Source organism: Gossypium hirsutum, chromosome D09 (assembly GCF_007990345.1).
Source record: "Gossypium hirsutum isolate 1008001.06 chromosome D09, Gossypium_hirsutum_v2.1, whole genome shotgun sequence".
NCBI classification, from domain to species: Eukaryota; Viridiplantae; Streptophyta; class Magnoliopsida; order Malvales; family Malvaceae; genus Gossypium; species Gossypium hirsutum.
Genome location: NC_053445.1, coordinates 31,744,686 through 31,760,466, shown reverse-complemented (window position 1 = coordinate 31,760,466; position 15,781 = coordinate 31,744,686). Strand labels below are relative to the sequence as shown.

Sequence of the window (15,781 nt, the reverse complement as noted above, 5' to 3'; positions counted from 1 at the left end):
GGAGCCATTGGTGTGTTTCGGATAGATTAGCTCTTATGAGCATATGGTGTGTTTCAGATGGATTAGCTCTTATGAGCATCTAATGTGTTTTGGTTGGAATATCGATGTACTCTTATCTGTAAGTCGTTCATCAAATTGTAAATCTTGGTAAATTAACTTGTTTAGTGATTTTTGATGGTTTTGTCATGTATTTGAGCTTTGAATTGAATTTTACAATTCACGATGGAGATTGTGGATGACAGGGAACACAAATGGTATTATTATTTGATTTGTTGTACTTAATTTGGTAAGATTTATCTTTTTAGTACTCGAACTTACTAAACTTCAATAAGCTTACTTATGTTATTTTCTGTTCTTGTAGATACTTTGAAGGTTGGACAGTCGGATCAGCACACAAGTCACTATCCACAAATTCTCGGTAGCTTTTGGAACATTCATTTTGGATTATATGCATGTAATAGGCTTGTATGTCATTACTACTGTTTTGGATATGTAAAATGTTATGTATGATCTTAAGTGCAAATAATTAACTTATATGATATATATGAAAATGAGGTAAGATGTTTTAATGCAAATATGAATTATATGTATTAATGAATGTTGTGTTTGAGGTGCCTATGATAGGTACATTGGTTAGATGTTAAATTTTGTGAATTGAGAAGTTGTGATTTATGATTCATTTTAATGTATAATTGTATATACTTGTGGTATCAATGAGGATACATTGGTTAGACACTTAGGATGTTGATTTGGTATGTTTTTGGCTTATTTAATGTCATTTTGAATAGGTCTTTTGGTTGGTAAATGGATTACTTAGAGTTCAAGTAAGATTGAAATGGTAAACTTGTTCTTTAAGGTTCATTTTGGGTCCACACGGCTTGAGACACGGGTGTGTGTCTTAGCCGTGTGAGACACACGAGTTGGCGACACAGCCATATGTCATCTAATGAGTTCTTTGGGGTGCAAGTCAATGAGTTACATGGCCTGGTACACGGTCATATAGGGCAACTCAGAGAGTTACACGGCCTAACACATGGGCGTGTGACACGGTCGTGTGACCTTACTCAAAGAGTTACATGGGTGAGGACATGGGCTTGGACATGGCTGTGTGTCCCTAATTCAATTGTTACACAACTTGAGACACGGGTGTGTGTCTCAACCGTTTGAGGCACACGGCCGTGTGATCCCGATTTTGTAAATTTTGCATTTTTTCCTATACTTTCCAAACTATTTCAAATTGGTCCCAAATTATTTCTAAGTTATTTTTAGGGCCTCGAGGGCTCGATTTAGTGACTATATGCATGTGTATGAATATTTTATGATGTGATTATAATATTGAATGACAATATGTTTAAATGGTTCTATTTTTTAGTAATACTTCGTAACCCTAATTCGACGGCAGAGACGGGTTAAGGGTTTTACAGTTTATGTTGGTTGGAAGTTCAAGTCGGAGCTTACAGTATCCATTCATCGACTTGATATAAATGTTGATTAATTTGATTTAGGTTATAAGTGACATGTACTAAGAGTTCAAATTCACTTGTTATTAGACATGTTGTTCCATGCTTTGTTATGTGATATTGTGGTTGTGTTTATTTAGCTCTTTTGGTATGTTTTAACCATGTGTATATAAGTGGTAAGATTCATACCTTTCCAAGTTTGGCTTTGATTGTGGTTTAAGGATATGAAATGTTTGATAGATACATGTTTTGTGTTTTGGGAAATGATATATGTGAGTTGGACTCTAAATCTTTGAATTGTGGTACCAATGAGGGTACATTGATTAGGCACTTAGGTTGAATGTTTTTAGTATGTTTTTGACATGTTTGAATGTGTTTTGAATAGGTGGAAATGGTTAGAAATGGTTGGATTTGATATCTAAGAAATAATGTTTAAAATTACTTGTTTTTGAAGTTATTTTGGTTGCACACAGCTTGGGACACAGTTTGCCACACAATCGTGTATCCTCCTTATTTCTTACTGATTTTTTGGTGCAGGTCTTTCCACATGGCATTAGGTTGTTACACGGCCTGGAGACACAGTTGTGTGCCCTTAACTTCAAACTGTACATGGTTTGGCCACACGGTCATGTTCCTGAGCTACATGACCGTGTGACCCCTAGTTTCAAATTTTTTCATGTTTTTCTATTTTGTTTCAAATTAGTCCCTATTTGTTTCCAAACTATTTTTAAGGTCCCGTGGACCCAATTTAAGTTCTGTTTTCACATATATGCTATGATTAATGATTGACTATTGATATATGATGAGTAAGTTGAGCTCTGAATTGTTTTGATTTATAATTGAACTGAAATTTTGCAAATTAATCCTAGTTAAATTTTGGATGGTATTGGAGCATACATAAGCCGTATATGATATGATAAATGATGTATTTGTTAATCATAAATTGAATTGACTATGTTTGGATGATTTTTGTTAAATTTAAACAATAATTATACATTTATGAAGTAGTATCTATTTATTTGAGATAATCAATGTGATTTGAATGTGTTTCTATTTCGGTTATGACTGTAGTATTCTGTAACTCGGGTCCGATGACCAACTCGGAATATGGGTTTTACAGTGTTTATTAATTTAATGTAAATATTTTTTATATTTATCATATATTATTGGGTTAAATATAAAATTAGTACTCGAACTTGTCCATTTCTCTCAGATTGGTACTTATGGTTTTTTTTTATTCCAAATCGGTACTCGAACTTTTTTCCATCTAGTAGTTTGGTAACTGAGCCTAATGGCGTCCAGTTTTTGCTAACGTGGCAGTGTTAGCCATTTGCGTGTTGCCATATGCCAACCTCTTTGGCTACAAACCCGACCCTTTAATTATTTTTCCTTTCATTTTCCTTGAAAAATTATTCTTTTAATTATTTTTCCTTTCATTTTTTCTTTAAAAATTATCCCGTTCACCATCATCTTCTACCTCACTTCTATCTATTTCATTTTTCCCTTTCATCATCTATTTCATTTTCTAACTGATCTCTTCATCTTCTACCTGATCTCTTCATCTTCTACCTCACTTCTATCTCTTTCGTTTTTTTCTCTCTTTTGTTCCTTTCAGCATCTATTTCATCTTATTTGTTTATAACACATCTTTTGAAGGAAGAAAAGCAAAAATGTCTTCTCCAAGAAACAAAAAATCAAGTGCTTAAACAAGTTTTATACCCAGAAAAAACCCTAGGAACTAAAAGTAAAGTCACGAGTACATCTTCTTCTTTGTTATTGTCAACTACTGTCGGGGGATTTCACCAATAGTTTTTCTTGTCTTTTCCTCTAGCAACTACTTTATCAGAGCTCGTCGATGATTGCCAATGCCGCTGCCACCACCGTGTATCCTCCTTTTTTTTCCTTTCGATTTCACTGGATCTGATCTATGTCCAGTGTCAAATTGTGTCGAACTGTTGAGTCTAGGTACCAATTTCAGATCGTGTCGAACTGTTGAGTCTAGGTACTGGAGTTGACAAGAATGGAAGGTATTGGAAATGGAATACCATTGGTGACAAACTCATACTGAGGAGCTTGAAATTTCATGGTTTCCATGGAGTAAAGCTTGAAGAGAAAAAATTGGGTCAGAAGTTCTTGGTGGATGTAGATGCTTGGATGGATCTTTGGAAAGTCGATAAATCTGACAACTTATCTGACACCAGTATTTACCGGTGAGTAACCGAAATGATATTGCATTGAACCCAACATCTTCACAAAAAAAATAAGGAAGAGAGAAACCAACACATTCAAAGAACAAATACAAAACAAAGAACTCATCACATTTAAAAAAAATAGGGAGAAAGAAGAAAATGAGATAGAAAGGAGAAAACTAAACAAAAGGAAATGAAAACAAGAATGGAATCATAAAATCGTGATTTGTTTTAGATGAAAGAGAAAAAAATTATTATTTTTTTAAAAGAAAAATGAAAGGAAAAATAATTAAAAGAAAAATTTTCAAAGAAAATGAAAGAAAAAATATTTAAAGTTTCTGGTCAAAGAGGGTGATACATGGCAGCGAGTTAGGTAGCAAACTAGTGAACGGAAAAAAATTCGAGTATCAATCTAAGACTAAAAAAAATTATAGGTACCAATGTGAGAGAAGTGGAAAAATTTGGGTATTAATTTTATATTTAACCCTATATTGTTATAATTGTCTCATGTTCTAATTTATCTACTTTTTTTTTTTAAATTTTAATTTCTTATATAGTTCCAAATTTATAATGTTTAAATGATTGTTTAGTTATATCTTGATTTTGTTTACACCAATTTTTTAGAGATTAAAATAATAGATCGAATAGTAGAAAGTATCATGTTATCTTTCAACATAAAATTGTTATTAGTGAAATAAATATATATTTGTTATAAAATATTATAACTTTTAAAAATTAAAATTTATTTTATAATAAGATAATATTTTATAATAATTAATATAAATATCATATTATAAACTTAATAATAAACAATGCGTAATTAAAACTTAAGCTTAAATTACATATGAGAGTGACATTAGAGTTAGAAGTGAGGTTAAACATTTATACAAATATTCTTATTTATATAATTAAAATATTCATATTTTATACTATAAAATATTTATTATTAAATATTGATAAATTATATATTAATATAAATACTATTAAAATTTAAAATTATTATTGTTAAAATTTATTATCAAAATAAAATTATAATATTAACTAATTTATTAAAATAATAAATTTTATTAATTTTAAATAACTAAATCTGCTTTTTTAATAATATTAAATATTAAAATATTTTATATTAATATTTAAATATTTTTTAAAAAATAATATTAATAATATTAAACTTTTTTAATTATTATTATTTCCAAAATATCATTAAATTAATAATTATCTGAAAAAATGTAAATAAAAGAAAAAACCTCGACTTAAAAAAAAATCATATCATGTAACCAAATAATGAATACATTAACATATAGATATGTAGTATTAATAATAAATATTTTTTTCTATACATCCGATAATAAAAAAATACCATCAAGCACTAATCCGATTTTTTTTAGAACATCCAACGCCCGCTATATTATGCATTGAAGTAGCCCCTTCAATTACATTTGGCTCAGACACAAATAAAGTTGATACACCGCAATAAAAAATAATAAACCGGAGTTTGTTGGACCGCCATGAAGAGATAAGAGTTAAGCGCAGGGCGGTGGCATCTGCTCGCCGATGTAGTTAACTTTGACGTTGGTGCAGTTAGAACTGAAGGGAGTGTCTTCATTATGATCGGGAGGACCGGAATACTCTAAGTGAATGTCCTTGAGGGTAATGCCTTGGCATGGAAATGTTGGGCTGCAAGCTAGGACTATAGCAATTTTGCTTATTGTTGTTCCTCTGATGTTTGAGAATTCAACGTCGGAGATGAGCACTTTTGAGTCCTTCATCAAACCAACAAAAAAAAGTTAGTGTCCATGTTCCATATATTCGAGTAGAAACTGAAAAGGGGAAAGGAAGCTAACCACACTGCCTTTAATCGTTGCATATTCTTGATCGATGAGAATAGGGTTCTTAACATTGTCCATGATGAGATCTTGGAAAATAATGCCTGAAGCTTTAGATGGACTTTCATTTCTGTATGTTTTGATTCTTGCACCATTTTCTGTGTGGGATAATGAGCAATTCCTCACGGTGATTCCAAAAACATCGAACTCATCTTCGTAGTGTCCAAGACTACCAATACTGTTTAAACAAATAGGGTTCAGATTAGTTTTAAAAAACAGTTTTCTTGGCTATGATATATGATTTGATTCATTCTTAGATAGATAGAATGTACCTGAAACCGTGTCCGGGGCCACATTTGACGTTCTCAATGGTGACGTTGGTGGTTCCATGGATCATTGAGACACAATCGTCGCCAGTGCCGATGATACTGTCGCTTATTCTGACCTTATTTGTTTTGCTCATGTGAATGCCGTCCGTGTTGGGGCTTTCATCCGGAGCCGATATATTAACGTTGGTGATCACGAAGTTGCTGCAAACGCTGATCATCATATGGAACCCTTTAGAGTTGACGGAGGTAATGCCACTAATGAGCACGTCGTTCAACTTGATTAACTTCAAACTCTGCAATGGTGCAACACAAGATTGTTAGGTTTATTTAAATCTTAAACCCTAAAACCAAAGAATGTGGGTGATGATTCAAAAGCTTACAGCAGACTGTCGACGGCAACCATCGCATACAGAGTTCCATGCCTTCTTCTCGCCTTGGCCATTGATGATACCTTTTCCACTTATGAACAAGCCATTAAAGTTCATGAATGTGATCCAGTCTGCATTTTCGGCCGCAACCGTTGAACCTTGCGGCAAAAGGTTTCCGGCGAATTGAACCATCAACGGAGGTTGAAAAGTGCAAGGTCCGGACAATAACATCGATCCTACTACGAAATTTCCCTCAGGGATCACCAGCATTGCACGGCCATTGTGATTGCAAGCTTCTTTGAATGCCCTAATAAAATTCTGCAAAAGAAATATAATTTATATACAAAATGAATCTATGTTACTCAAGCGTCAAATACGGATATTCAAAGAAGCTTGCAATATAAAAACGAAAAAAAGGGAAGGGTTTCAAAGTTTGAGCCATAAAATAGAGCTAGGCATGGTTTGATCCACCTTAGCACCATATCCCAACACAGGTCAGACATTAGCACTTTGATCAAAACAAATAGTCGAAACATAAAAAAGGTTAAAAGCTTACGATGGTGCTAGTGGTGGCTCCATCGGGCTTGGCACCGAAATCCACCACATTAAAAATTTTAACATCAGGGCCGACCTTGCCTTCAGCAACTTCCAAAACTTTGGCTACGGCTAGTTCCGGATCGAAACTAGGGAACTCTTGAGAATCACCAATAACTAAGCCCTGAACCAGAATGGCAATTATTGCAAGGAGCCTCATTGAAGCCATTTTGAAACTGAGGTATTCAATTTATTTTGTTTTTTTTTGCTTTATTGTTTATTAGCCTCAGATAAAAGAGGCTCGAATTTGGAAGTGGTGAAGAACATTGATGATTGCTTCCTTATTTATACTGTTTAGGATTGATGTAACATGCGGGTGGACTAAATTATCGGAAAAGATTAGTTTTATCGTTTAAACTTCCATTGAATTTCGTTACTAAAAATAGCTATGCTATGTTGGCTTTGTTTCTTTTCCTACGTTGTTTTCTTTTATCTGATTATCAATTCTTCCTTAAATTTGGGGTTTCTGGTTTTTTATTGGTTATCCCTCACGCAAATTTTTCTTTCAAAAACCTCCGGTAAAATATCAAAAAGAATAATAAAAATATATATAACTTTTAGGTTTAATTGCATCAGATGTATTTAAGTTATAGATTAAAATATAAATTGATCACTAAACTTCAAAAAATTTAAATTTAATCCTTAAAATATCAATGTCGTTCCAATCAGTTCTTTTGTTAGTCATTCCTTTAATTTTTTTCTTTATCTATTTCTTGATGATATGTAACTCTTTTATTCTTTTTCATTTTTATAAATAAATAGTGTTGGTGTGTGTGGATAAAAACGAACTAATGAGAAATTCACGAAGGCTTTAAGGTATGTATCAATGTCACCCCACCTATATTATGGTGTGCAAAAAAGTTACTGGCAAATGAACATCGATAATATAATGAAGCCCATTGACTGTCCATGTTTTGCACTTACAAAAACCTCCACTAAACACTAAACGGAGCATAGTAAGGATATCAATTTTTATAAAGAACTTCTATAGCAATTCTTTATAGAACAATATAGGAATATAAAAGATAGTGGGTGAATAGAAAGAAACTTTGTTTTTATGCTTTTTTTTTATGTGTCATACAAATGAAAGTTCACTCCCATTTATAGGAGGTCTCATGTCTCTTCATAGAGACATAACTACCCAAAATGGATAGTCACATCTTTTAATAATAAACATAATTATTCAATAGATGTATCCTTGAATAATCATGATTCATTGTTAATAATAAAGTGATATAATTTTTGAATTTGAGAGACATAATTCATGTAACACCCAATTAACCGACCCGATTGCTGGGTCTAAGCAACGGGATGTCAGATTCATTGTCGGGGCAACTTTCGTCTTTTGATGCGTAATTAAATCAAATAGAATAATATAAACATACATACAATTAGAATTAGTCTAAATCAAACATACAGGGGCCCAAGTTTGATGTTCGAGCATGAAATAGAACAAAGTTGTAAAATTTTGTTGTGTCAAAAATAGTGGTTTCAGGACCATAATTCTAAAGAGAGAGTCCATAGATATATTTAATTAATATTTATGATTTAAATATAGTGTAATATTCAATCATGATTTAATAGAGTTTATTAATTGGTCAATTAGTCAAGGTACAAGTGGTGCGTACAAAATATTAAGTGGTTTTGGAAAATAATGTTCCGGGACCTCATTTTTGTAAACCGAGCCCAAAAATATTATTATTAAACATTTACAGAGTTTTTATATTGATGAATCAAAGTTTGGTCTGAAAATTTTAGAGTTTGGGTAACTAATGAAAGAAAAAGGACTAAATCGTAAAAACTGTAAAAATTAATTTTTATTAATTTTTATTAATTGAATGACTTAATTAATGGTTGTGCAAGGTCAAAATGGAAATTTAGCCTTATTAACCTCTAGTGGATGGTTTGATGAGTTAATTATGTGATTTATAAGTTAAAATTAATAATTAAATTATAATTTATAATATTAAAGTAAAGAAAAACAAAACATTATCATCCATTTTTCATTCTCTTTCTTCTCTACTCAAAACCATAAGAAAAATTTGGGAAGCCATATCCATTTTTGAACAGTCAAGGTTCAGCCAAGCTTGGTAACCTTGCATGGTAAGCTTTTCCAACTTCGTTTTTAATAAATTTTATGTTTTTGAGATCGTTGCAACTAGGTCCAATTAACCCATATCTCCATTTTCAAAAATGTTAAAAAATTTTAAAGTTTCCATTGATGAAAATTGAAGTTTTTGATGTTTAACAATTTGATTATAAGCTTATATATGTTTAATGACTAATTTGTTAAGTATATTTTGTTAATTTTGCATATAAGGACTAAAATGAAAATTTGATGAAATTTTTATGAGATTTCTACAAATTTAGGTTTTAGAGGGCTGTAGAAGGATATAATTGAAATCTGAAGAAAAACGAGGTTCAATTGTGAAAGTTATAATTGGTTTTAAGGACTAAATTGAATAAAATGGAAAAGTTGAGGCGCATTCAAATAGTAAAATTAAACTAATATATACTTATAATAGGATAATATAAGATTTTTGAAGTTGATAAATTGAATTGAATTATTGAATAGATCAGAAATTGGACATAATTGAAGATAATCATGGAAATGTCAAATTTGATTTATTAGTCCTTAGAGAGTTGTTTGTTTGCTATCTTGACCAGGTAAGTTCATATGGTATGTTTGTGTTAAATTGTTATGCGTTTAGGATTATAATTGTAATTTATGTTCAATTGAAAATTTTAATTGTTTAAGATTCGGTACAAAAAGGTGAGGTAGAGAATTAAATTAAATACAATGAATTGCAAATTGAAATAATTATGAGATTGACATTAAATTGGATTGAAATGGGATATGTTATGTGATGAACTGATGATTTAATGAAATTGAATCAGTATGGTTATGTGATATTCTATCACTTTGAGAATTAATGATTGGTTGATGAAATTATGTAATGAAACTGAGAAACTGTCACCCTATTAACTATTCGAGCAAAGTCGGATATAATTGGCATGCTATAAGATAGGAAGAGTTCAAGGCTATACGATTATGTGTCGGGGAGTTCTGGACACCCCATTTGCCGGTTATACCGACCAGTGCTGGGCACATTTATTTGTCAATTTTATCGACTAGCGTAGGGTGTAACTTATCATTTTCGAATTTATTTGACAGGCAGTAGGTGCCAAATTGATGTGTTGGTTGGATTCGTGTATCTGTTTGAGTCCAAGTCAAGTTAATAGGGACATGTGTAATGTAAATGGAACAAATGATATTTAGATTGATTTGATACGATGATTGGATGATACTATACATATTGAAAATCGGTTATACAAGTCCAGGGGGCCAATATAGAAACGTGACAAATCGATAAATGTGAATCAAAATTCGTATTATGAAACAAAGTAGTAATTGACATTAATTTGACAATTGATATAAATATTTGGTATAAAGATGAATTGATATGAAACAAGAATGAAGTTCATATGATTTAATATGAATTTGATTGAGAATTCAAGCTATGAAATGAAAATAATATTTGACATAAATTTGAAATGGGATGCATTGCAGGTAAATAGATTATATTATATGATTAAGATAGTGAATTCATTAAATGATTATTTGTTTTAAGAATGATGATGAAATATTGAATTAAGTGAATTGAAATGTTATATGATTGAGTTACTATGATATTATAAATGTTGAACTCACCTTTTTTATATTTGATTTGTCATGATAGGCAAGCTTTACCAACTTAAGTAGCATGTAGTGTATTATTATAACCTGAGGTAAGTTACTTGGTTTTATACCTATGAACTTACTAAACCTTGCATATGCTTTCCTCGTTTGTTTTCCCTTTCCCTGTAGATTGTCAACTTGCGGAACACGTCATGCAGATTGTTCGAAGCTTGCACTATCCCAGTATTGATTCGATAGTCTTTCTATCGTCTAAAGCTCGATTTTATGGCATGTACATAAGTGTTATTATATGTGTTTATCTTGGTTGCATAGTTTGGTTACACTTGGATAATATTTGAATTATGGTATACGTTGATGTGGAATAGGTTGAAAGTATGAAAGTATATACTAAGTTTAAATAAGTGATTTCGGTATGTCCTGGTGCCTGTTAAGGCATTTTGGTTAGTTGATTGGAAAATGAAAAATTGTGGAAATGTTAGATTATATGATTGAAATGGTTATTTATGATGTTTTGACATATATATGCAGCTTATAATGTGTCTAGGTTTTAATGTGAATAAGAGTTTATTTTGGGATGATAGTGAAATGATCCATATATATATATACAATTCTTGTTTTGAATGTGCATATGAAATATATTTAGCATTGATGTGAATGACTATTTTGAATGTAAATGATTGAGCTTTTATGATGAGATTGTCATGGTGAACAATCATTGTCTAATAATTTTAACATAGTGAATAATGATGCATAATAGTTAAGTTGATTGATAGATGAATAATACTTTATATGCATACATAGTTTGGTATGAAATGCATGTAGCATAGTGTCATGTTTTGAATGTCAAATGAGATCATTTGAATAACATTTCAATGGTGATTTTGAGTATTAATGACATGAAACTATGATGAAAAGAGATGATGAATTGTAAGAACTATAGTTGTGAATATACATGATTAGGTGATAAGTTGATTGCTAACTTTGAAATGGTGGAGTTGTGGTTTGAAAATGAATGAATGTGATATTTAGCATGATGAAATTGGTGATATATAGCTCTTATGATATGCTTATAAACATCCTTGAATTTGTGTTATAGTTTTGAGTATGATTGGTACATAAAACTTGTGATTTTTAACCATCTGGGTAAGAGTATCGATATCAGGGACCAAGGTATCGATAGTTGACCAAACGAACAGTTTTCAAAATGAACAGAATGCCAAAATGGTATCGATATTGGTTTTGGTATCGATATTGGTTTTGGTATCAATATTGATACTTATTTCCTTAGTATCGATACCTAATTCAAGGTTTTGAAAAGTTTTTAGATTGGTCTTTATTAATGCTCGAATCCATTAAACTATGTTTGTATGCTCGATTCAGTCTCTGTTTGGTTCATAACTTCTATTGTGTATGTATTTAGAACAACTTGATGATTTAAATTGAATTCAATTTTCTGAATTGTGTGTGAATGTTCTGATAACTGTTGTAGCATCCTAAAACTCAGCTCCAGCAATCAAACCGGATGAGGGGTGTTACATCAATACCCTTGGCTGGGTACCGATACTATTTTTAGCTTCAGTGTTTTAAAAATACTTCATTTAAGTTACATGTATTGATACCTTTCATGTGGTATTGATATTTTTCCAAAAAGTATCGATACCCTTGGGTGGGTACCGATACTGTTTTTAGTTTCAGTGTTTTAAAAATACTTCATTTAAGTCACAGGTATTGATACATGTTATGTGGTATCGATACCTATTGCAAAAGTATCGATATCCATTTAAGTATCGATATTGTTTTGACATTTTGTTTGTTGAGAAAACCGTTCAAAAGGAGAAGTATCGATACCTATGCTAAGGTACCAATACCTTCTTGCTAAAATGGTCAAAAATTCCCTTTTACAAGTCCATTTCATGCCCAAACATAATATCCCTCAAATGTTGTTTTAAAGTACCTCAATACCGCCATTAACTCATACATTCAAACATAAAAAATAACATTTCAACCAAAATTATGTGTCTATCAATTCAGAACCAAAACATAGATGTTTACCAACTTAATTGACCTCAAGCATGTTCAATCTAATTAATACACCAATTTTCAAATCAATTTAGCCATCCAACAATGCATATTCAATCCATTCACATATCATCATTTCATGTCTATCATATAACCAAACATTTTTCTTACCAATTCATGGTAATATTAGCATGTTATTTGCCTATCCAATTCACATACATTACTAACCATTTCTCAACAAAACATCATCCAATATACTTTAGCTACATACTAGATTGCTTTTTATTCTTTTCGCATTTGAAACTCATCAGAAAACATTTATATACACAAGATTCATACCATTGTCAACTAACATTTAGGGGAGAGCAAAATTCGATTCGACTCGAAAAAAAATTCGAATTTTGAGTTAAACGAATCGAGTTATTCGAGTTAATCGAGTTATTTGAATCAACTCAAATTTTTTTTTTCAAATTTCAAGTTCAAATCGAGTTGAGTTTTCGAATTCGAATAATTCGAATATCAAACTATAATATTTTACATTTTTACCCTAAACTCCCAAACTTTTTTACTTTTCCCTCAAAACTTTTACTCATTCCCACTTTCCCCAAAAACTTTTACTCCCCTCCCCTCCCAATCCCCCAATCTACCCAAAATCTATTTTCCACCAAAATTTTACTCTTCCATTCATTTTTTCTCAACATTTTACTCCCAAAAACCCTCAAAAACTTTTATTTTATCCCAAAATTTTTACTCCCTCCCACTTTTCCCCTAAAACTTTTATTCTCTTCCCATCCCACCTTCCATCTATCCCAAACCCTCCCCCCTCCAATTTTTTTTTTAATATTTTCCCTCCAAAATTTTACTCCCCCTATTTACTTTTCCTCAAACTTTTATTCCCCAAAACTTTTTATTTTCCCCCTAAACTTTTACTTCTCACCCTTTACTCTCAAATAAAAAATCAAAATTATCCAAAAAAAAATCACTAAACATAAATAGTAATAATTTTATTTATATATACTATTTATATTATTAAATTAAATTTCACATTTTATATTATTTATATTATCGAATTGTTTAGTCATATTGAATATTTATATTAAAATTGAATTCTTAATTATGCCATAAAATATTCGTGTTAAAATTTTATATTGGTATCAATTTCACATTTTATTTTTAAAATAACTTTTATTAAAAAATCATATTTTTATATTTAATATATATTTTAATTCCAAAAGACATAGTGACAAGAATCTGAAGATAATTGAAACAACTAAGCAAACAAATAAGCTAACCAGTATATAAAAAATTAATAAATAAATTATGAGGTGATGAAAGTTAATAAAAAATTTGATTAAGGTGGACAAATTTTATTACGATGGGTGACAATGGTTACAAGGACCCAAAATTATTTTTTAAAATTTAACTCGATCAAATATATTCGATTCGATTCGATTCGAATTCCATCTCACTCGACTTGATTCGAGAAAACTTCAAATAAAGTTAGGATGATAAAATGAGATTCGAAAACTCGATTAACTCAAAAATTTTTGATTCGATTCGATTCGACCGAATGCTCACCCCTGCTAACATTAACATATACATAAGCCAAACCAAAATACCAAATCATTCATCAAACTTAGTATTATATAAACATAAGACTCCTTTAGGTACATGCCGTTGAACTAAGAAGAAACATCACCAACTTGCTAAGTTCAGGATTACGGCTGGATGCTGATATCAACAAATGATCATGATCAAAACCTAACCTACACACGGAAAACCAAAACTGTACGCTGACTATGAACTCAATGATATTTCCATAATTCGAACATTATAATATAAAATAAATTATTAAAAATGCATAAATCGAAAATCATAAGGTTCATATGCAATTCAATTAAAAAATTATGTCATTTTATCATATTTACTTACTATTATAATATCTTAATCCAATTCATACCGTAAATGATATCTTAACAATATATTGTCATTTTTCCATTTCAAATTCTAAGCTTTTTATATCAATTAACATCGTCAATCATTATACCAATTCCTTAATTCCATATCAAAATATCATAAACAAATCATCAATTTATATATGTGACAGCATAATTAATCACAATATAGATTCAATTTCACATTTATAACCATATACGATTTTTTTAAAATCTATTTAGTTTAGTCCTTGTTACAAACATCCAATACAAATTAAATCAATTTAGCTCATTTTATCATTTCAACTCACCTTATGATCTTACCATGCAATGCAATTCATAAATGCAACAATTGAAGTAGTTCAGATTATAGAAATACAAACCGTAAACTCTAAGCTATTCGTCGACAACTTTATCTTTTCCCTTCCTATTCAAGGAATCCAGGTCGATGTTAGCTATAGATTAACATAAACAAACCAAATCATCAATACACAATCAAATTCACACCCAATTACAAATTTACACAAAATTTACATTTTATTCAAATTAGTCCTTAAAACCGGGACTAACATAAATTTTAAATTAGAACTCAAATTTTCAATCCAATTTCACTATAGTCCATTTAAGAGCTGATATTTCCCATTTCCACCACAAAATTTTCAATTTATGCAATTTAGACCTTAGTGAACAAAACTATAATTTAACTTCACAATTTAATCCATTTTCACTCCTAAGCTTAAAATCTATCAATTTAGTACCTAAAAATTCAAGATATCATCAATAACATCTTTCCAAAACTTAACAGTCCTAAAAAATAACACATAGGTCAGCTAGATTAAACACCCAAGATTTCAAAAACATAAAAATTACAAGAAAATGACTAAATTGCACTAACCAATTGATGGTTTCAACCCTAGGATTTTTGGTCGATTCTTTAGCTTTCCTCCTTGCTTAAATTGGTGCTTGGAAGGATGGAGAAGACTATGTCTTTTTCTTTCTTCCTGTTACCTTATTTTTATTTATTTGTTATATTCTATTTTTATTTTTATTTACACAAATTCATATAAATTCATGCCACTACCGTCCACTCTAACTTAATAAGATATAATTGCCTTCTTAATCTATTCTCCTTGACTCTAATTAAAAATTCTCTAACAATTGAACTTTCACCAGTTTTACAATTAACCACTAATTCAATAAAATTATCTGTCCAAAATTCAATTTACTTATAATATAGCTTCGTAAATATTTAATATAAATACTTACAGTCTTGGTTTATGGAGACGAGGTCTCGAAACTGTATTTTTTGACAACACTGACTTTTTTATCATTACAATTTATCACCATGAAATGTAATAACTC

General features: G+C 30.5%; 1 protein-coding gene across 1 annotated transcript; it reads right to left on the bottom strand.

The window, feature by feature from the left end:
• Window positions 1–4,902: 4,902 nt before the first annotated feature.
• On the bottom strand, window positions 4,903–7,028 carry LOC107891856 (exopolygalacturonase). The gene is made up of 5 exons (XM_016816778.2): window positions 6,729–7,028; window positions 6,185–6,490; window positions 5,808–6,097; window positions 5,494–5,713; window positions 4,903–5,412 (listed from the first exon to the last, which is right to left on the bottom strand). The coding sequence occupies exons 1-5, from the start codon at window positions 6,933–6,935 to the stop codon at window positions 5,173–5,175; spliced, it is 1,263 nt and encodes a 420-aa protein (XP_016672267.2). The 5' UTR covers window positions 6,936–7,028; the 3' UTR covers window positions 4,903–5,172.
• Window positions 7,029–15,781: the final 8,753 nt, after the last annotated feature.

Excerpts from the sequence above, each read along its gene's own strand:
- LOC107891856 (XM_016816778.2), bottom strand. The coding sequence starts at position 6,935 with ATGGCTTCAATGAGGCTCCTTGCAATAATTGCCATTCTGGTTCAGGGC. Across the intron at positions 6,491-6,728 it reads GAGCCACCACTAGCACCATC|AATTTTATTAGGGCATTCAA; the intron begins GTAAGCTTTTAA and ends TTTCTTTTGCAG. Across the intron at positions 5,413-5,493 it reads CAACGATTAAAGGCAGTGTG|GACTCAAAAGTGCTCATCTC; the intron begins GTTAGCTTCCTT and ends GGTTTGATGAAG.